The sequence below is a fragment of the Vulpes vulpes genome, chromosome 6 (assembly GCF_048418805.1).
Source record: "Vulpes vulpes isolate BD-2025 chromosome 6, VulVul3, whole genome shotgun sequence".
Classification (NCBI taxonomy): Eukaryota; Metazoa; Chordata; class Mammalia; order Carnivora; family Canidae; genus Vulpes; species Vulpes vulpes.
Genome location: NC_132785.1, coordinates 60,367,065 through 60,388,725, shown reverse-complemented (window position 1 = coordinate 60,388,725; position 21,661 = coordinate 60,367,065). Strand labels below are relative to the sequence as shown.

Genomic DNA, 21,661 nt, shown 5'->3' with positions numbered 1-21,661 from the left:
CTGAGCTAGGAGAAGCCGTGGGCTGAGCAAGCCATCGCCCACCAAGCCCACCTCTGCTTTTTCAAACCAAAGGTCCTGAGACCCCACCAAGAGCCCTTGGGCTGTGCGAATAACAGACACAGCTGCACCGGCGAGGACACGCGGTTCAGGGGACGGCAGCATGAATGATCACCACACGAATGGATGACAGACATGCCACCACGGTGAGGGACACATCCAGAGCATGGATTTGAGGTGAGTGCCTTTTACCTTTCTGACCTTTGAGGTTAGCAAAGCCCTGCAGGGTAAAGCGCTTTCTGGAAAGCGCGGAGCTTTCTGAGGTAGAGCTAGTGACCATGTCATCTACAAAGGAAGAGAGAGCGATGGTGTGGGGGTGTCCACAGCCCATGGCCCTCGGGGCACACATCAGGTCACCTGGGCTCTCCTCTGGGGCTGCGGGGGCCTGTCTGGAGCACCCCCGGTGCAAGGAAGGGGGTTTCTTCTGGAGGTCCCAGTGCTTGTGCATCCTGGACATGCTCCTGTTCACGGCTGCCTGGCACGCCGTGCCCGGCGCCGGCGGACACCCACCTCTGCCCTTCTCGGGGGGCTTCGGCAACGACGAGGGGCTCATGTAGCCTTCCAGGCTTAGGGGGTCAGTTTTCCTTTCTTCCAACTTTTTGATGTTTCTTGTGGTCCCTTTCGAGGGACTGAGGAACACCCCAAGAGAAGGAGGAGAATGTTGCCTGGTTAGTTTTTCTACCCGTCCCTGAGGCTCTGAGGCAGAGATGACCCTGGGGTCCCCTCCAGTATCCCCCTGCCCCGAGAATAAATGCCACCTGCCAGCTGTTAAGTGGGAGGTGGTGGTGGTTTCTTTGAGTTGGGAGGGTGGACTTTCTCTTTGCAAACTATTCTGTGGATTATTTACTTCGACCACACCCTATCCCACCAGTGACTGGGTGTCACTTACAGCAGAAACAGGACAAAGTAAGAAAGCTGCCGTGAGTGCCAACGGTGACCAAGGAAAACTAAGGTAGGAAGAGGCCAGTGTGAGGCTAATGGGTTGGATGTACTTCTGCGCCCCCACGCTCCATGGTCCCCGTCCCTGCCTGGGATGTGACCATCACAGAAACATGGCAGCTGTCCCCAAACCCCAGGACATCCTGTGCTCACTGAAACAGGAACTCATCCACTGGTGTCAATCGGAGGCGTCAGAGCCGGCCTTTGCCAGCGAATGGGGCCCGAGACATCTGTCCCTGAAGCTGGCCTGCACGGATGGCTCCCGCCCCAGCAAGCACCCCTGGAGCCTTCGGGCAAACCCCAGGGAGGGCATTCGGGTGGCCGGCTGTGTGAACGGGGCGTGAGTCCCTCACCTGGTGCTGGGTGGCGTGGGCAGAGGCAGGCTCTGGGACTGCTCCAATGTGCGGTGCTGGCTGGCTTCTGCGGGAGGGAATATGCAGACCCGTCCCAGAGCTGACCTTGGGGGTTGTGTTGGGCGGGGCAAAACCGCTCCCGGAGCCAAGGCCCAGGGCGGGTCGCGGCTGCAGTGTTCTTACCTCGGCAGGCTTGCAGCTGGCTGGTCAGCACCTTGCGAATCTCACTCACCCAGGCCGCTTTAACTTCAGCTGTTGGTGCCTGTGTGCCAGAAGGAAGCCAGGAGATAAGTATGGACGTTCCCTGAAGGAACTGATGATGGGAGCACAGGCCGGGGAAGAGGAGCAGGTGGTCACGGATGCCCTGGCCTTGGGACGGCTCAATGGGCACCCCTCCATGGGAGGACCTGTGGCTGCCGCCATCTACCCCTGCTGGGGTCTGACTCACTGGAAGCCCTGGGCACAAACCACCCTTTGAGAGCACATTTCTCTGGGAAGTGGCCCGTGGCATCACTTAGGACAAGGATGACAGGAATCTGAAATCCTCAAGGGAGACTATGCTCCCAGGCCACAGTCCTGCCTCAGAATAGCACAGGTAGCCAAGAGGAGTGACAGCCGGGCTCTGGAGACTTGGGCCAGGGAGAGCCAGAGTGCTGGCTGTTGTCCCAGCAGCTCCTGGGGGCCTGTACCTGACCTGAAGCCGGGCACCACTGCTGTGGGCCTGCCGTGCTGCTGTGCAAGCCTAAACCACATGCCACGGCCACTGCATCCCACAGGGCCACCACAGCGTGTCTGAGCGTGGAGGGGAACCAGAGGAGACCTGTCCCTGGAGCTGGGCGATCCATCACAGGACCCCGAGTTTGGGTCATGCGGGCTCAGGGTATACTCACAGCTGTACGACCCCCTGCATTCCCCAGGGCAACGTGGTCACACGTGTAAGCATGGCCTGGGCTTAGCTGTGCCCCCCAAGCCTGCATTCCCAGCCACGCCTTCCAGCACCCCAACTGTGGGCTGCCTGTGCTTCCTTCTGTGGGCAGACCCAGGGCAGCACCCCTCCATGGCCCCTGGGACATAAGCCCTCACCGGCTTATGAGGCAGGTGCACGGTAATTCTCAAAAGACACCTGACAAGTCCCCGACGCCCAGCCCACAGAAGGCGGGGCCCTACCTGCACAATGTACACCTCCTCCCTGGCGTTGTACCAGATCTCAAACTTCCTCACGTCACCTTTCACGTTCTCGGTTATGCCGACAGCCGCCATCTGGCAGCACGAGCAGGGAGACGGGTGTTCGTTAGCAAGCAGGATCGGAGCCTGCGCCCCCCCAGGCTCCTGTCTTCGAAGGGTGTCAGTGCCCCCCTCGAGGTGATGCAAGTGGTTTGGGGTGGGGCTGAGGACACCAGAGCTCCCGGACTCCCACCCCAGACCAAGGTGGTGTACGCGGGAAGAGGGGCAGCTGGAATCCAGCAGGATGTCTGCTGTCCTCTGCAGGGTCGGCCTCACTTACATTCAGGGACTGCTTGTAGCTGTACGAAGGGGCCTTCTCGTACCCCTCCCCGTTCTCCTCCCTCTTCTTGCAGAAGAGCACGGCCTTCTCGTGCAGGAAAAGGTGGCGCTGCATGGGCTTGAACCTGGCCAGGTCCTTCACTTTGCTGTGGCCCTTCTTGTGGTCTGTCCAGACGCTGAATGAGCCCTGCATCAGCAGCTTTCCCAGGTCACTCAGGTTCCCCTATGCCCAGAATGAACGAGGGGCCTCGTGGGCATGTCATTGAGCAGAAGCAGCCCGGCTGGGGGGCCGCAACCCCTGGAGCCCCCACCTCGTGACATGTGGGGACAGGGCAGGGGTTGGGGCGGTAGAGCAGGGAAACTCCTGTGTCCCACCTCATCACGTATCTGTCCCAACCCACAGGACGCATGTCCTGGGCTGTGGGTGGTAATGACACACCAGCAGAGGATCACCCTCTGGGTGTGGGCAATAGGAGAGGCTGTAAGTGGGGGCACAGGGCTGTGGGGGGCCCTGTACCCTCCCTCCATCTTGCTGCAAACCTAACTCTGCTCTAAAGACAAAGCCTCTTAGTTAAAAAAGCCGGGTGAGCACAAGTGGACTTACAGAGAAGCAACAAAATGAGTGAGTTCACTTCATTTGGGCACATGAGGAAAAAGCAGTCTGACCTTCACACCCCCTTGTCCCCTGACCCCGACCCACATGGATCAGCCCTGAGTGCCACCATGCCCCTGGGAGGCCTGAGGACTCCCCAGAGCTTTGAACCCCCCAGCCCACCCCAGACACAAGTGGAAATTGTGTTGCCCCCAGATTGCAGGCAACACATGTGCATACGACGGTCCCAGGCACAGCTCTGCCCCGACAGCAGGTAGACCATCACCGGGCTAGTTGGTGGGATGGGGAGGGCCTTACATCATAGCCGGTGATGGCAATCAGGTGCATGGAGTCGTTCACAGCCTTGAGGATGCCCAGGATGGAGCTCAGCGCCTCCTGCAGGTCCTCGGCCCCCTCGCAGCTCTTGCTGTATTTTAGCATCTCCTGGGGGACAAGGATGCGTTCACACAGCCGTGGGACACAGGAACTTCCGCTCCAGCCCCAGTGCCCATGTGGACCCTCTGGACACACAGCGTGGCTCCCAGAGCATTGGCATCTGGACAAGACCACCGTGGCAGGGTGTGGTGAGGCAGGTGGGCACGGCCACCTCACCTTGAGCAGCAGCTGGTACTTGGTGATCCTCTGAACTGGCTTCAGCAGGTAGGAGTCCAGACTGAGCTTGTGGTCCAGCTTCCTCTGGCATTCCTGCAAGCCCAGAACCCTCCTGTTTAGACCAGGTGCGCCAGTGAGGGAGACCGCGCTCTCCTGGGGAGGGTCCTGAGACACACCTGGAAGAATGGACAGTCGGAGCACTGTCGCCAGAGGCTCTCGGAGCGCGGCTTGTTCTGGCAATACTTCTCATAGATCTGGAACTCCTCCATCTGATGTGGGATAGAGAGCACGTCGCAGGGCGCCCTGTTCCCCTCCCCACCTCTGATGCACGTGATGAGCCCAGCAGGGCTCCCTTTGGGGCCACATGGGTCCTGAGACCTCTTTCATACAGATTAGCATCAGGAAGCTGGTGTTTGGCTGTGAGAATAACAACTAAACTTAATGGCTAACTTTCTAAAGAAAGGACCTGCAGAGCTTGGTGCTCAGATGTGCGTGTGCATCGGACTGCCTGCAGGTTTGTTACAGAGCCTGACTGCAGGTTCTGATGCGGCGGGTGTATGGTGGGACCCAGGAACCTGCATTTCCAGGAAGACCCCAGCATGCTGCTGCTGCTGGCCAGGGGACCCACTTTGAGAACCACTGACCTTCAGCTTGACTCTCTCACCCTCATTCTCAAACAGTGCCCAGAGCGTCACCAGCAGCTGGACAGAGTCAGAGCAGAAATGTCGCTACTTCTTCCTGCCTCTCAACACCAATTCATGACTCCGTGTCTGGGCCTCTATCTTATTTCATGAAAACGACTTCCTCTCAGCTCATGTTCCATGTGGCTCAGCTTGCAGTGTATGGAGCCAGGCCTGAGAGGATCACCCTGTCCTGCTCCCACTGCTCCTCCCAGCCCCGGAAACAGGTGTGCATTGGCCATGTCAACGAGGAGGAGAGGAAGGTGACGGGTCACGGCCCGCTTGTGAGGGAGGGAGTAACCCAAGCAGGACCATGCACAAGTGCCAGCTCAAGCATGCACATGTGTAACATGTGCAGCAAGGTGGATGCTTCCTAAATCTAGCACAGGTGGCTGATGTTTTATGGTTTTCTCTCTTCTGAACCAGTTATTGCACTTTAGATAAAACAGTATTGTTTTGGCCCAGCTGGAAAGCATCACACCGTTTCAGCCAGACCCGCACCTCTGCACTTTGTGATTTCAGTTGGTCAGAAGGAGACTGTGATACTTTTGTGATTATTTCATGTGGCATTTTCAGAAGGAAGGCACAGCAAAGCACACACTTACCCGCTCCAGGAAACACCTTCCGACCAGCTCTGGGCAGTCCGTGTACTCCTCCAGCTCCCTCAGGAATATTCTAGACAGGGAAAGCTTGCCTTAGGTCAGGGGAAGAGCAAGCCGGACGAGACACCCACCACAAATGAAGAGATGTCATTTTCCAGCTGATGCTTATTTCCAAGTCTGGACAGTCGGGGACTGCGGGCAGGCCCTGCAGCCATGCCCGACACTCCCTGGGGTTGGTTCAGGTAGACCTGGTCCCTTCGTGGGTCCCTCTAAGTTCCTGGTGCTGCTGTGCATGCAGAAATTGGGACAGCTCCTTTTCTACCGGCCGGACAGGGACGAAGAGGCAGACGGGAGCCTGGTCAGCTGGGAGCCGTGCTCACACCCACCTAACTCTGCAGGTTCTGTGGGATGGGACCCTCCCTGTGCCCACTGCCCCTGAACCCGGGGTCAACCCCACCTCGAGAGACAGGTCTCCAGGTTGGTTCACCGGCAGTGACCACAGAGCCTGGCCACCTTGTGGGGGGGTAGGTTCTGGGGGTTCACCTGCCTCCCCTACAGACGAATGGGTGACAGACGCTAGTGACCAAGGGGCGAGGGGGGTCATGCAGAAGTCCCAGGAGCCCCCGTGAGCCTGGAGGAGGGTGGGGGGCCAAGCCCGGCTTTCCCAGGACACACGGTTGTGGTGTCTATCTGACGGCCCCTGTGTATCCTGCATCTACCTCCTCGTGTCCTTTCCCACAAGCTCCCTGCACAAGGCAACAAGGAGTCAGGGTGGGCCCTTTGGAAGGGTGGTTAGTGCTTCCCCAAAGCCAGGAGGCCACAGTGGACTGGTGAGGGGAGAAGAGGCAGGATAGGAGCGTCTGCTATTGTCTCATGGGAAGAAAACCGGCCTTGCTGGGTGGTGTGGCCCCGGTGCCAAATGCACACCCTGGCCAGGCAGGAGTGGGTTGGCACTCCCACGTCTTCAAAGCCCCAGGGACTTCCAGCAGGTGGAAGGGCCATCTGTAATGGCCTGGCCAGTGCCCCCCACCAAAGCACCCTGCTCTGCAGCAGCCCCCGGACCCGGGAGCCTGTCCCCTGGGGAGGAGGAGGGATGCTCTTCACCCATTGGCCATAGCCCCGGCTCCCTGCAGGCGGCTGCCTCAGAGAAGACCCCACCGAGCAGCTGCAGCCAGAGGAGGGCCTGACCTGTTATGAAAGTGGTAAATCTCTTCCATGTTTCCAAACAGAATGTCCTTTTTGTTCTGAAGGCCTGGTGACATGAGGTGTGCCATGAGTGGGTTATCCAGCTCAGCAGCATAACCCTGTGGAGGAGGGGAGAGGTTGGGAAGGGGCGCACCTGCCAAGATGCCAGGCTCCATTATGGGCTCTGTCACAGGCTCTATGGGCTGCAAACAGGTAGGTGACACCTCTCAGGGTTTAGGAAGTGAACCCATCCTTATGAATTCACTGGCCATTTGTGAGATGACCACCTGGGCAACCACCACTGAACAATGTGAATGAACTACAGACAGCACCATTTTTAGGGGTAGAGGGGCAGGGGTGGGTTCCATCCACTTAAAACTCAGGTAACTGGTATGAAGGAGAGAAATCTGTGTACCCTCCTTGATCAATCAGTGGAATGTCTGTACCCCAGTAACCACCACCAGACCAAGATCCAGAACGTTCCAGGGCCCACAGGCCTGCTACCTTCCCGGCGGCAGTTCCCGAGGCCTCCACCTGAGCTTCCTGCAGGAGGATGGCATATAGTCCTGTCTGCCTCCTGCTCCTGCCGTGCTCTCAGGTCAGCCACGCTCTCCTTGCTGCTGGAGCAGGTCTGTCCCTGCGCCTGCGTCTCCTTGTCCCCGGTCCACTGACACATACATAAGCTGTTTCCCACCAAGGGCCAAGTACAGCTGACACCCTCCTTGTACCACCATCAGGCTCACCTCCAGGACACAGAGCAATTCCTCCACGTAGACCCGTTCTGTGTCCAAGAGTTCGTTCATCACATGCCTGTGAGCAGGGGACGGACAGCAGGGACATGTTGGAGCCCGAAGGAGCACAGATGGAAGAGCCCAGGGTGAGGGTGGGGGCAAGAAGAGGAGGGGTGGAAGAAGTGGCAGCAGCATGAGGGGAGCCAGTCTAGGGTGGGTGGTGCTGCTACACATCCGTCCCCGGCTCTGGTGAAACCCTCAGCCACCGGGGGCTCCAGGAAACGGAACACAAGCCATTTCAAATCCCCAAAATCCTGCCTGAGGAACTGGGGACAAAAGGCTTTTCTAGGGAAAAGCAGCTTTGTCTTGGCTCTAGGTGTGGACTTGCCAGATGGACAGGAGCGCTGCACACCTGCGCATGGCCCACACACATGCATGGACTCCACAGCGCCAGTGCATCCCACCCACTCTGGGTGTCAGCTCTCATGTACGGCCAGACTCCCCGTGGCCAAAGGCTGAGATCTGAGAGGGTCGTGCCAGGCCTGGACCCGGGCCACTCACCTCCGCAGGACAGCCAGGCTCTCCTCCTCATGCCCCGTGGAGCTGCTCCGACCCTGCCGGCTCTCACTCACTTCGCTCTGGGGAGAGAATAGCGTGCAGTATGTGGAGCGCTCAGAGGAGGTGTGGCCGCATGTCCTGAACTCAAGGAGCCTGATCGCACTGCCTGCTGGGGAGGGAACCCCAGACCCATGGCACAGGCGGGGCGGTAAGGGTGGCGTGGGAAGGTGGCCTGGACAGCGGCCTCACCTTGGCCCTCCTGTAGGGCCCTCTCCGGAGTGTGCTGCCCTCAGAGCTGTTCTCAGAGCCTCGCCGGCTGCCTGGTTGGAAAGAAATGAAGAAGGAAGGCGTGGCCTCGTGTCTTGTGTCTGGAGGGGAAAGAGGTCCTGGAGTGCTTGGGTCTGCCTGTAGGGAACAGGAGTGAGCCCCCCGCCCAGGAGGGCAAGAAAAGCAGAGGAGATGTGGAGAGAGAGGAGGTAGGGGGACAGGTGAGTGGAAGATGGAAGGCCGCCTGAGCTAGTGCCAAGTCAGTGCACATGCGGGGCCTGACACTGCTGGGCCAGGGGTAAGATGTCCTCTGACAGATGCCACCTGCTGTGGCGGGGGTGGGTGGGGGCTGACTCTCTGGGGTCTCACCAGCTTTTGGTTCCCTCACCAAGGCCCTGACGCAGCTGGCAGGCACACACCCACAGAAGGGGCTTGGGGAGACAGCAGGGCCACCTGCTCAGCCTCTAAGGGGGAGACCACAAAGGGCCATGGCCCTGGGGACTCTGGGCTGTGGTCGGAGCTGTGGGAGAACTATTTTAGCAACAGCATGAACACAGACAGCCTGGGAGCAGAAACTGGAGTCAGGGAAGAGCTCCTTGGGATGTTCCCATGTCCGGCCCATATCCTCTTGGCTGCACTCGCTGGCCACATGCTGATAAAACTTAATTGACAAGGGCCCACCATGGACCAGAGAACAGTGACCACACACACCTGGGGAGGGGCAGGGTGATTTTGTGAGTGCCTCCGGCCGGGGCGCCACTGGCTGCACAGGCCTCATCTGCTTGGCTGCCAGCTTCTTCAGGCTTGCCTGTCTCCGGTGGAACATCTCCTCCATGCCCTCTTGCTTCTGGAAGACCTTCTGCACGTGCTCCTGAAGGGACAGGGCATACGGACTTGTGAACAAGAGATGCCACAGTTTAAGAGGCATGTTCTCCTTTGAGCTTGGGACACCAGGACACTGCTGTTGTGCAGCCATCCTGTACTTGCCCCCTTGCTGTGGCCGGGAGAGGTGGGACCCCCTGGAATGGGGGACGTGAGGCTAGAAAGAGTCAGCTGGAAGGGAGGACATGAGAGTCCCATGAGTCTGCTGGCCCCTGGAGGTAGGATGGGACGTATGGCTGGGTAACAGCAGGGGGTTGGGATCAGTGTCACAGGACACAAGGCCCCCAGCAGTGGCTGCTCTGTCAAGAAGGGAAGGGACCTGGGGGCAGGAAGACCGCCCTGTGAGAGAGAACGTGCTGAAAGGGAAGCTGAGCCCTATGAGCACCCACGATGCACTGAGAGTTCCTCATGGGATCCTTCTGCTCATCAGGCGTGACTCCCCACCATCGGCACACCCCGGCTCCTCTTACCATCAGGTCTTTGGTGAGGATGGATTCGTAGTCCTGGTAAATTTTATTGAGCTCCTGGATCTTATTTTCTGCACCGGTCTCCAGAAATTTCTCAATTTCCTGCAGTGCGGCCTCTGCACCATCCTGGGACTGGCACTTGTCCACAGGCTGTGAGGCCAGCAGGTAGATGCCCTCATCGCACCACTTCATAGACTGGACGTGGGAAATGTTGCAGAGGGACAGAACGGCATTGTCAGGGGTGCTCTGCCCATGCCCTGCCGGCCGTCCTACCCACGGCCTGCTGCCACCAGGCTTTGGGGATCCTCCGCAGCACAGCACAGCTGCACAGCACCCCAAAGCCACTTGCATCCCTGGACCAGACTTGTTCACCCAGAGAAAGTATAGGAAATGAGCCGCATGCTAGGTGTGGCCCTTGGAAAGAATGTCAGAGGCAGCAAAATGAATTCTGCAACACGGCCAGCTGTGAGTGGCTGGGCCTCGAGAAAGGCCCACAGACAGCAGCGTGTGGGGCCAGCTTCCAGCCACTGACTTAGGTCCATGTGGAAGGAGCAGGCCAGGCGGGACCAGGAGAGTAGGGGTGGGGGTCTTACTGCTTCCAAGAGGCCATGCAGCTCCAGGGACTTGCTGAGAAGCCCCCTCCTCCTCTCGACCTCGGCTGCAAACTGGTCACAGAGGTACTGGAGCTCGTGGCACTTGGGGCGGATGGAGTCCACGGCGTAGTGCTTGGTGTCAATGAGCTTCTCACCCTCCAGGGACAGGGTGTGGGCCCGCTTGACAGAGGCCTGCGGGGAGAGCCGCCCCAGACACACAGCTCCGCTCATGTTCATGAGAGTAAGCCGTGGGAGGGTTGCATGGCTGGGGGTTGGTGGGTGGAGCCCACCTGATGGAGAGACAGCCCCACTCCTGTGCCTTCCTAGGTGATCCTAGGGTGCCATGAGCACCACCCCTGGGCTGTCCCCTGCCCAAAGCCACCCACGTGACTGTCCTTACGCTAGACTTCTCCTCAAAGCTGGCAAGGTCCTTTAGGAGGTGCTCTGCGTGTGCCAGGCTGTTGCCCACGTCGGTGAAGGTGGCTATCTTCTGGGCCAGTGCATCTAAGGAGGATTTGACCTGAAACACCAGAGGGGTAGAAGGCAGGGCCATGTCAGGGAGGGAGGCCCTGCCCAAAGCCAGAAGGGGGGAGGAGGCAGAGCCAGTAGTCACAGGAGACAGAGAACAGCACTTTCCTTCTGAGACTGGGAACAAGGCAGGGATGTCCTCTCTCATTACTGTTACTCAGCTTGTGTAAAACAGCAAAATAGCTACCTACATATGTAAAAATACAAACAAATGAAAGACAAATGAAAAAGGGAAGAATCAGGCTGTCCCCATCTGTACACAACTTGATCTAGTCTATGCAGGAAATCTTCCAAACTCTACAAAATGACTCCTGGAATCAGTGAGTTCATCAAGGTTTCAGGAGACAAAATACACATACAAGAATCAGCTGTATTTCTACATATAGCATGAATATGTAAATTCCAAAATTAAAAACAATATTTACAATTGCTTAAAAATGAAATGCTTGAGGGGGATCCCTGGGTGGCTCAGTGGTTTAGTGCCCGCCTTTGGCCCAAGGCCTGATCCTGAGGAGCCGGGACTGAGTCCCTGCATGGAGCCTCCTTCTTCCTCTGCCTGTGTCTCTGCCTCTGTCTCTCTCTGTGTCTCTCATGAATAAATAAATAAATCTTTAAAAAAAATGAAATGCTTGAGTGTACACCAAACAGAACACACAGTAAACTGGTTTGCTGAAAAACCATACAACATTGATGAAGAAAATCTTCAGAAAATCATTGATAGTGAGACTCAATGTAGGGAAGATGTTGACTCTCCTCAAAACACGGGTTTGATGCAGTTCCTATCAAAACTCCAGCATAACTGTGCAGATCTAGACAAGATTGTTTTAAACATATGTGGAAAAGCCAAGGAACTAGAAGTGCAAAAATGATTCTGGGGAGAGAAAAGGAGGCGGGAGGAACGATCCACTGATTTCAAGTGCACAGTAAGGCTGCACAGCGCTGACAGTGGGACACACATCCAGAAGCAGACCCAAACACGTCTGCCCCACTGATTTCTGAGCAAAGGGGAAAAGCAGCCCAACAGAGAAGAAAGAGTCTTTCTGACGAGTGAGTGCGGCCAGGGCCCCTGGACACCCAGAGACTAAACACTGAACCATGACCCGATTCTCACCCCACACAAAGTTAGCTCAAAGTGGATCATGGACTTAAAGGTAAAACTACAAAGCTTTTAGGAAGAAAAGCCTGGAAGAACATAGCTGGGATCCAGGATATAGGATCATGCCAAAAACATGATCCTTACAAGAAAAAGTTGATAAACTGGACTTTACCAAAACGAACACCTTCCTGTGTGCAGAGCTCTACGTGCAGATGAAGAGGCCAGGGGCAGTGAGGAAGAGATGTTTCAGCCATGCATCTGACCGAGACCAGGACCTCATATGTAGGGAACTCCCAGTCCCAGTGGTGAAAAACCAAAACCAGAACCAAGACAATTTGGTCAGAAAACAGGTAACCATGGAAGTAGAGACGTTTTACCCAGAGCACAAACTGATGACCAGTGAGCCAGGAAGGCTACTCCGCAGCATATGTTGCAAGGGGGACACAGAGTGGAGCCACAGCTAGCTGGCACCACACGCCCGTGAGCACTGTGTCAGGTAAGCACACCGCCAGGTGCCGTCCGGGCATGCTGCTGGGCGCACAGAGGGGCAGGTGCTCCGGGAACAGAGCAGCAGCTTCTCAGGAGGCTAAACGTGCGGTGACCAGGACCCACGGCTGTTCTCCTGAGCACCGACCTCAGAGAAACGACAGCTATATTCACACAAAAAGCTGCACGTGAATGTTTATAACAGCTTCTTTATGGTAGAAAAGTCCTGGAAACAGGGAACAGCGCAGGTGTCCTTCAATAGGTGCCAGGTTAAACTGTGGCATGCCCCAACCCCCAGGCACTAACCACTCAGCGGTCACAGGTGTGAACCTGAAACACTTGCATCCATTCTGCTGTGTGAAGGGTCAGGCCCAGAAGGTAAGTATGCATGACACCATTTCTAGAACATTCTTGAAAAGATGGCATACGGAAACAGAGAGAGATCAGGGGTTCAGCAGGGGGGTGAGTGGGAGAGAATGTGCACTCGGGAGGGAAGAATGGGAGGGGATGGGGCTCTGGAGGGGTGAGGTGGAGGGGATGGGGTTCAGGAGGGGAGAGGGAGGGGATGGGGCTCAGGTGGGGGGGGGAGGGAGGCGTGTCTAGAGGAGAGAACGGGGTCTGTGTTGGGATGAGATATTCCGTGTCCTAACTGCGTCGTTGTTTGAACCGCGACCCTGAGAGGGTTTGCAGATGAGGCTCTGCAGCCACAGGCTGGAGGGCACGTTGAAGTCAGGCTGGATAATTTCACAGCTGCAGGCAGATCTACCACCACCCCCATACTTGTCTGTCGGGGAGGCTTCCTCAGCCTCTCCAGCGGGACTGTGTTCTCCATCTGCTCCCACACGTGCTGTTCATGCTGCTTGGCTGGGGTCACCTCTCTGATCCCAATCAGAGAGCCCCCCCAAGTGAGCTCCATCAGTGCCACTGAACCAATCCTGTTTCCCAGAAGCTGACATTTCAGGACTGGGGGGTCGGAACAGTGGGTTCTGCTCACCTTACACTCGGCCTTGCCACAGCTTTAGTGCTGGACTTGGGGTAGTTACTTATTTCTGGGGCATGTGAGATCCCCCTACCCACCGCCTGGACCAGAGGGACAGGAAAATTTTCTGCGGGGGACAAGGGCATAAGGGCGGCTCAATGTGTTTACTCCACGTAAATAAATGACCCAGGGGTTCTGCTGAGTCCTGTCGCTGACCATGAACAGACGGTAGCATGTCGCTCCCGCCAGCCCTGTGCTACCCGATCTGAGTGGGCTGGCTGCTTTCAAGCATGCAGCAGGCACAGGATAAGTGCATACTGGATGAGGGAGCATACGGATGGCTCCTGGCTCGTCCACAAGGAAGGCAGAGGGAAGCATGCTCCGATAACACAGAGTGTCACCTGCCACGTGCCGTGACTCACTTGCCACATGTTTCAAGGTCTGGTCCCACCGGGTCTTCGGCTCCAAGTGGCAGATGGAGAGACTGCTGACCATCACCTGGGCAGCTAAGCCTGCTGTGGCGGGTCTATCCAGGCCACCTTACCGGCCTCCTGTGGCCACAGCACCAGGTGCCCACCACCAGGCACCCCCACGGTAGTTGCTCACCTCTCGGAAGTCCTGCTCAAAGTGCCGGAGCTGCAGACACTGCTGGAGCTTCTGCTGGTGCTTTGCCCAGAACTCATCGAAGGCAGCCTCGGTCTCGTTCAGCTGGGCCAGGAGCCTGGGAGAGGAGAGGCTCTGTCTGAGCGCGTGGTGACTGGGGCGTGGGCTCCATCTCCAGCTGCCCGCCGGCACCCTTGCCACCTCTCTCGGGCCCTGGACATGGGATTCGCAGGGCCAGCCGTGCCAGAGGGACAGGCATCTCAGAGGCAGAGCAGGGGGGCGTTCCTGGCTGGGGTCGCTGCACCCACACCTCTTTCCTGGGGCCCACCAGCGCCCCCCAGGAGCCACATGGCACAGGGCTGGGCTGAGTGTTTTACAAGGTTGAGAGGGCAACGGTCTGGGCTTCTCCCTACTAGATTTGGTTTGGGGATGAAGGGTGCGGTGAGCTGCCACCATCCACTGACCCGGCTCCCAGGCCAGTAACCATGCCTGAGACCCACGTGTGTCACCCCGTCAGTGCTGGGGTTAGCTCCCCGTCCTTCATTCGTGAATTCACATCTGCATGGGCCCGTGTCCCCCTGAGGCTGCCCCGCATCACCGGCATAGAACATCTGCCCCCTGTTGTGTGCACTGTGGCCAAGAGGGGAGAGCTTAAGAACCCATCTGGGTCTGCACCTGAGTCAGCCTGTGGTGGACTGGGTGCCATCAACAGGCCGTCTGGCTGCTCGGTTCCTATGCCCACCTCCTCCTTGAGCGAGGACCTGGTCTATGTGTGCAGCTGCAGCCATTCCAGGATGCCAAGGGTGTTGGGGTACAGCAGCCCCCGTCATGGCACTGTTGGGCAACTGAGGCCCAAGGAGGATGTGAACCCCGTCCCCTTCACAGTGAAGGAGAGAAGCCCTGGGTCTCAAGGGCACAAGCCAGCCAGGTGGGCAGAGAGAGGAGGGTGGGATGGGCGAGGGCCTGGCAATGTCTTGTCAGCACCAGCACCTGGACATTTAATCCCCCACTCTTGCAAAAAAGAACCAGCACTCTGAGAACTCCTCCTCCCCAGAACAGCTGCTTTCTTTAGGGTTTGGAAGAAAAGCATGTCGGCAGTATGGAAAGTGGTCCCCTTGTTTCCCGTTAGGACGAGGAGATGGGGGCCCGTGTGTCATCTGCTGCTCTGTCCTCAGCCAGCTGCTTGTTGCTCCGCCTCCAGCCTGGGCCCTTACCTCTGCACAGTGGTCTGGTTGTCCAGTTCATCCTGGTTCAGGCTCTGCTCCCCACTCTTGGCCAGAGGTTCCCTGATGTTCTCCAGGATGCTCTGCCCCTCATCCAATGCCAACCTCATGTCCTCCTGCGGGGATAGCATGGCGCGTGCACCCCAGGCTCACTCCCGCATCTCCCCTAGAGCTGCTGAAGGGCGGCACGTATGCGAAGACCCTCTGGCTGTGGGCCGGGCATGGCCAGCGTGATGGGTCACTTGGGGGCAGCAGGATGAGGTAAGAGAGTAACAGGAAACTGGACCTCTATGTGCCTGCTTCTGAGGCATCCTCATTGCCAGGAGCAAAGGGATTGAAGGTCTCTTGGGTGTGGCCACCCCTGAGGACCACCAGCAAGCGGATCATGGCCCACCCAGCAAGGCTCCCTGGGAGTGATGGGGGCTGGCTTACAGATGTCAGACCCCCACCTGCTGTCTGGGAACCAGGGCAGATATCCTGCCTTGCTCATGCTAGTAAAGCAGAAGTGTCTGGCCAGAGGCAGATCAGGGACAGGGAAGGAGCCCGCTCAGAGGGAGGCTGCTGGCCCCTGCTGCACTCTGGCCCACCGACCCTGAGCCGCTTCTAGGAAGGAGCACATTTGGGCTCTCAGAGAGCTCGCCTGGCACCAAATGCATCATTGAAATGGCCTCTGTTCTGTCCTGCCGGATGCTCACCAGGCTCCTTACCCTTCATCACCTCACACAGAAACCACATGTACCTTTGCTTTGTCCTTCTTCTCCGTGTGTGCACAGAGCACTGAGCTCGTGGACTGCACGTCGTTGGGCAGCTCCGTTTCGGCCAGCTCAGTCCCAAAGGACTGTAGCATCTGAGCTGTCTGCTTGACCATGAGGGCGAAACTTTCAATTGCCTTGGGAAGAAGAAGAACAGCATCATCGAGCTGTGCGCACACACCCCCTCCTGCTGCCTTGAAAGCCGGTGTCTGGGGCAGAGCGCATGGGCATCTCGGGGAGGGCGTGGGGCCATTGGTGGGGTGGTCTCTGAGCCTCTTGACCTCAGACACGTACCAGGCACTGTCTATGTAGGTTCCTACCCGCTGGAGTCATCCTGTGCCTGTCTCTCCCCGGTTCAGAAAAGCGCAAGAGCTGCAACCACCACCCGAGGGGCCTTCTGTCTCTTCTGTCTCTGAGCCCAGAGAAAACCACTCCCAAACTTATTATTTATGTTGTTTCTTCAGATGACAGTCCACTGAGACCATCTCCTTGTTCTCGGGAAGACACTGAGGTTATTGGGAACATGTCTTTGGAAAAGACAGCATTGTCATGCAGAAGCTATTCAACCAATAATGGGGGGGGGGGGAGGAGACCCACGGCCCACCACCAGCAGCCACGTGTGGGAGGCAGCAGGACTCACAGTGCGGTGACACAGCCACCTGGTGTGGCAGTAATCCAGGGTCCCACCCAGGTCCTCGGTCAGCTGGGACTTGTCGATGTAACCGTGTAGTTCTGGTACTGAGCTCAGCATTATGACCTAGAGGAAGAAGGAAGCCGCCCCATAATGAGACCGCCCCCTGGCCAGGGAGCAATGCTCTCCCCTGGTCAGTGATGGTGGTAGCAGGGCTGGGAGGCGCTGGTGGGGGTCCCAGGCTGAGATCCCAGCCCCACCATGTCCGGGCTGGTGGATGTTAGGCAAAGTTGCTCATTCTCTCTGTTGCCTCCACGTGAAATGGGCCCATAATGACCTGTCTCAGAGGGCAGCCTGGGTGGCTCAGCAGTTTAGTGCCTGCCTTGGGCCCAGGCCATGATCCTGGAGACCTGGGATCAAGTCCCACGTCAGGCTCCCTGCAGGGAACCTGCTTCTCCCTCTGCCTGCGTCTCTGCCTCTCTCTCTCTCTGTTTCTCATGAATAAAAAAAAAAAAAAAAAGACCCATCTCAGCATCAAAGGAAGGTATTTGAACCTGATGGGCACTCTCGGCTCCCTGGCAAGGGGAGTTCCTGGTGGGAACTGAGCAGCCCTCTGACACGACAGAAGACAGCTTCGAGTCAGAGTGTGGTCACTGATGTAACACTGGAGTCAGGTCGTGCCCTTCTGTGGGACACAGTGCCACAGGGACAACGTGTCTATTTTTCTTGCCCTTTGGGGGACATTCTGTCCACGAGTTTTGGATAAAGATACAGCCTTTGCTTGTAAGAGGTCACACAGATACTGCAAAACAGGCCAAATGTTATCAGACACCATCCTGTGTTTACTGAACGCCATGTGAGTTTTAAGCTGGGGGTTCTCGCTGGGGTTCTCGGTGCAGAACCACCAAGGGGACACCTGGCAAATCGGGAGATGTTTCTGATGGTCATGGTGTGGTGGTCCCGCTGAACACACCTCCCCCTCCAGAGGATAACACAGCCCAAACTGTCCACAGGCTGCTGAGATCCCAAAGTCATGACCACCATGCAAGAGGCTGAGGTGTCCCTGGAGGTGGACATCAGGTCTCAGCACACAGGACTCTCTGCAACTCTCACATAACCCCCATGTGTGTCTAGGTAACCCTGTCTCATGACCCGGATGGCCGAAGACTGATTGGCTGGGCCATCAGAGCATCTGTGTCACCTGCCTTGTGACTTCTGCATCTCAGCTAAACCCTGCATGTGCTTTGTGTACAACTAACTAGAGAAGATGCAGAGACCGTTTCTCTTGAGCTTTCCTGTCCTCCATAAGGTCTGCACACAGCACCGAAACGTGACATTTTGCTAAAGTGAGCATTTTAACAATGGCATTCTTGAGAGGATTTTTCTACAACTTTAAAGAGGTATCTAAAATGGGTCAGTGAGCTGAAGACTCAGTGATGATTTTTCAGAACTCACTGATTTGGGCCAAGAGTGCCATCTGTAGGGCACGCTGCCACCCTTAGGACAGGCCCGTCTGCTTTCCTCCTACATGTCTGTGTTGAGACCCATCGTTAGTTATCGAGGTTCCCTGGCCCAGAGTAGGGAAGGCAGGACATGTGGGTGTTGCAACGTGGCTGTCGGAGGAGGAGGCCAGGCACTGGTGGTTTTAGTGATGGACCCTCGCCTCTAGCCGGCATGTCTGCAGTTTTGTCCTGACCTGCTCCCAGGACATGGGTCATCAGAAGTGAAGGCGTCCGGTGCTGCAAACACAGTGAGTGCCCTGGTGTCCCCCATGACCCCAAAGCCCATGGTTTGGGGCTATTGAGTGCCACCTGCCCACAAGGCCTGGTGACGCCTCACTCACGGCCCCTGACCGCACAGAGTGCCTGCTATCCTGTACACTGAGGAGCAGGAAAGACTCAGACAACCACCACCAAGGTGCCTGGGGGCTGGCCCCGTATGTTCTCGTCCTCCTTGCAATAGAGGGGTGATTTCCTGGAGAACAAATGCACCTGGGGGGGAGGCTGCCTGGTGGTCCAGGCCCGGTGCTGCTCCCGTAGCTGGTGTGACATGGGCTGGCAAGCAGGCGTCACGGGACACAGGCTTCCTGGGCACACAGGTGGAAGGGACCCTGTGTGGCCTTGTTTCCTCAAGGGCAGTGGCTGGTGGCAGGCTGCACGTGCTGCTAGGGTGAGGAGATGAGGCAGGGGCCACCCACCCTGCAGGCCCAGGAACACTGGCACCCACTCCCCTGGCCCTGTCTTGACCCCAACACCAGCTGAGCCTGGCTATTCCTCATGAGGAGGCCCATTGGGTTCTCTTGTTCCTTGGCCTGACCCTCACTCAGTCAGAAAGTTCTAGGCTCGCAGCTCTCATGAAGTGCCTACACCTCCACAGTGTGGACACTCCCTGGGGAGTGTGAAGGAGGGAAGGACCCTGCTGCTTTGGGCAGCATTAGGAGGATGAACAGCTCCCGCCGGAGCTGCTCTGTGTGATGGGTGCACCTGCTGTGCTTGGGCTGGGCCCTCAAAGTCTCCCTGATGGCGCAGGGGTCCAGATCGCAGTTCCACCCTAGAGCTGGGGTAGGGTGTACTCACCGGCACCTTCATCTTAAGGTCATCTCTATTGAATTTGAAAGCGAGGTCAGAGAGAGCCCGTTGGAAAAACCCTGTCGGACGCAGGACAAGGACGAGCTGCAGGTTTGCTGGAAAGGATGCCTGTAAGAGGACAGGAGGGCTGTGGGCAGACATGCCATGGACAGACGTGCTACCGGTCACGGGTCCTCACCCACCCGCCACTGACCATGTGCTGCAGACTGTGAGGATGTCCCTCTGGGACAGATGTGGTCACTGGCCCTGGTTCTGTTAGAGATGACTCCCCTCTTAAAAGAAAAGGGAAACATCACGGTGCTGGTGCTGGTGCAAGCATGCCACATGGGTTTCCAGCCTATTACACTTGTTAGAAGCTGAGCTGCGTCCCCACAGACTCATACATAAAGTTCCAACCCCTCAGGACGTGACATTTGCAGACAAAGTCTGCACAGAAATGACCAAGTTTATGTGAGGCCATTGGTGGGGACTGGAGCCAACATGCCAGGTCCTCATGGAGACACTTGGACACGTGGGGAGATGTCATGTGCAGACAGGGGCATGTCTACCAGCCAACGAATGCCAGGGACTGCCAGAAGCCCCCAGCAGCTGCGGGCAGGGACAGCATCTCCCTCGCGGCCCCAGAACCAGCCTGCCAGCACCTGTGCCTTGGACCCCCAGCTCCAGACTGTGAGGCGGGGACGGTCGTTTCCAGCCCCATCTGGGGACCAATGCAGGACAGCCCCAGGGAGCAGACACTGGTCAAATAAACACAAAGCCACGTGGACACACACAAGCATTCTTCAAACAGGGACAAGTGAGTGAGCTCACATGCCAGTGCACATGCCTATAGACACAGTTACATGAGTATAGTTGGCCCCCAGCTCTGCGTATGAGGCATGTGACCTCAGGCAAGACACTGGCCTGCCCTTGCCTCTGTTTCCCCATGTGTAAAGCAGGGACAAGAAAGAGGCTTCCCCACGCACTCTCCTGATGCACAGCCACGCACAGCACTTGCACAAAGCCTCAGCAATGAGGCATGGCAGGTATTTAGTGAAAGCTTGTCCTGGGTACCAGGTCACTTCCAGACCCTGATTCCCAGGAAGACCCCATTACCCGACAAAGACATTCTGAAGGAACGGAGGTTGGTTTCTGGATGACCGGGTCACACGCAGTAAAACGGGATCTACAGCAAAGATAGGCAGAGCCTGGGCTGACAGAGCCACAGGGCAGGCCAGGGCACCAGCCTGTCCACGGCGCTCTCTGCAGCTCATAGATCCATGAGTCTCAGCTGCTCCCCTGTCCACCGAGATGGACGCCCAGGCTGCAGCCCCTGGGAGCACTGTCACACCCACCCTGCCCTGCGCAGGACTGGTGGACATGAGCCCCAGGGCGAGGTGCTGGCAAGGGAGCTGCCCTGGTGGGGAGGGAGCCTGGCCTGTGCCCCCTGACCAGCCCCATCCCAGCAGGCATCCTCAGGAGCCTAGGTCTCCAGGAACCATGGCTCTGGCTGCTTCACTTCCCAGGAAGCAGTCAATGCCTGGGTGCTGCCACTAAGCAGGTGATGCTCCCAGACCGCCCACCCGATACAGCCCTTGGGCCCTGGGGTCCCATCGAGAAGCTGGTGCCACAGGAGCAGGGACCCGGTGACAGCTCCCGCCCTGGCCCACAGCCTCAGGGCCACCCGGGTGAGACCCTGGCCTCACCCCAAGCCCCCAAGGCTGGACCTGCACTGAGCGACTCCAGGGGCCTCTCATCTCCACGTGAGAGCAAGTCCCTGGAACAGGAGAAAAGTGGGGAGAACAGCCTTGAATGAGGTCTGGACCTGTGGGCATCAGGCTGCCCCAGGTGGGTGTCTCACCTGTGCCAGGGACCAGTCAGTGTTGGGCCCACACCCAGGGCCCTCCTGCCTGCCCCTTCCCCCTGGGCCCACAGCATGTGAACTCCCCCTTCATATCCTGACCCCGGGCCCCCCAGTCCTTCTCCACCAACTGAGCTCCCCACCCCACCCCTGCCAACCTCGGCCCTGAGTCTGTTCTCCACAGAAGAGCCACTGTGACCCTTGTAAGGTATTAGTGGTGTCAGGATACCTCCTACACAAAACTTCCAGAGACTCCCGCACCTGCCCCCCTGCAAACAAGCCAGAGTCCAGAGCCCAGCCTGCAGTGGCCTCCTGACCTCAGCCCTATCCTGCTCAGCGCCTGCCTGGGCCCTCAGGCAGGTGGCTCCCATCCCTGTGTCTCTGCTGCATGTGCACCTGACCCAAGGCTGCTGATGACTGATGATCGTCCTGGCGGGGCCACCTCCCGCCCCCACTCGTGGGCCACAGCGCATGCCTCACCTTCCCTTGGGGATTCTCTTCCTCTCCCGGCCACCTGCAGAGCCTGCCGCACCTGCAGATGTTCCCAATGCTGCCTCATTGGGAGTTTGAAGCCACCACCCGCCTACTGGTGACTCTGGGCTGTGTCTCTGGCCCTGTACCCCAAGATCCCATTGGAGGATCCCCTGCCTGCAGCCACCTTCATACCCAGAGCCCCCAGGAAGATGCCCACACCTGGCCGTCCATGGCCTCTGGGTGGGAGGAGGCTCACGCCCTCCCCAGGGTCCCCAACACGTCTGCACAGCCCTGTAACCCCAGGGGATGGGCACCAGCTAAATGTCCAAGGCCGCAGGGGCAGCAGGGCTCTGACCAGTAGTGACCAGGGGCCACAGTCTCTCCATTCAGCCGCATTCGCCACTGGCAGCTGGGCCTGGGCACCCGAAGGGGTGTGACTG

The 21,661-nt window shown here is 57.8% G+C and overlaps 1 protein-coding gene across 50 annotated transcripts in view; it reads right to left on the bottom strand.

The window, feature by feature from the left end:
* Window positions 1–21,661, bottom strand: part of MCF2L (MCF.2 cell line derived transforming sequence like) — a 128,934-nt gene that overhangs the window by 6,545 nt on the left and 100,728 nt on the right. For 25 of the 50 annotated variants that reach the window (XM_072761063.1, XM_026008823.2, XM_026008825.2 and 22 more), the window contains 23 exons: window positions 18,896–19,015; window positions 16,329–16,445; window positions 15,676–15,825; window positions 14,928–15,052; window positions 13,717–13,831; window positions 10,422–10,541; window positions 10,022–10,213; window positions 9,432–9,623; window positions 8,791–8,950; window positions 8,062–8,132; window positions 7,816–7,892; window positions 7,267–7,333; window positions 6,527–6,642; window positions 5,342–5,411; window positions 4,233–4,325; window positions 4,057–4,149; window positions 3,763–3,888; window positions 2,854–3,075; window positions 2,517–2,609; window positions 1,533–1,611; window positions 1,350–1,416; window positions 568–686; window positions 250–342 (listed from right to left, as the gene is read on the bottom strand). In XM_072761063.1, coding sequence (XP_072617164.1) covers window positions 250–342; window positions 568–686; window positions 1,350–1,416; window positions 1,533–1,611; window positions 2,517–2,609; window positions 2,854–3,075; window positions 3,763–3,888; window positions 4,057–4,149; window positions 4,233–4,325; window positions 5,342–5,411; window positions 6,527–6,642; window positions 7,267–7,333; window positions 7,816–7,892; window positions 8,062–8,132; window positions 8,791–8,950; window positions 9,432–9,623; window positions 10,022–10,213; window positions 10,422–10,541; window positions 13,717–13,831; window positions 14,928–15,052; window positions 15,676–15,825; window positions 16,329–16,445; window positions 18,896–19,015 — 2,677 coding nt within the window. The remainder of the gene's footprint in view (window positions 1–249; window positions 343–567; window positions 687–1,349; window positions 1,417–1,532; window positions 1,612–2,516; window positions 2,610–2,853; window positions 3,076–3,762; window positions 3,889–4,056; window positions 4,150–4,232; window positions 4,326–5,341; window positions 5,412–6,526; window positions 6,643–7,266; window positions 7,334–7,815; window positions 7,893–8,061; window positions 8,133–8,790; window positions 8,951–9,431; window positions 9,624–10,021; window positions 10,214–10,421; window positions 10,542–13,716; window positions 13,832–14,927; window positions 15,053–15,675; window positions 15,826–16,328; window positions 16,446–18,895; window positions 19,016–21,661) is intronic. The other 25 variants (XM_072761065.1, XM_026008828.2, XM_072761071.1 and 22 more) reach the window with 1 other exon arrangement.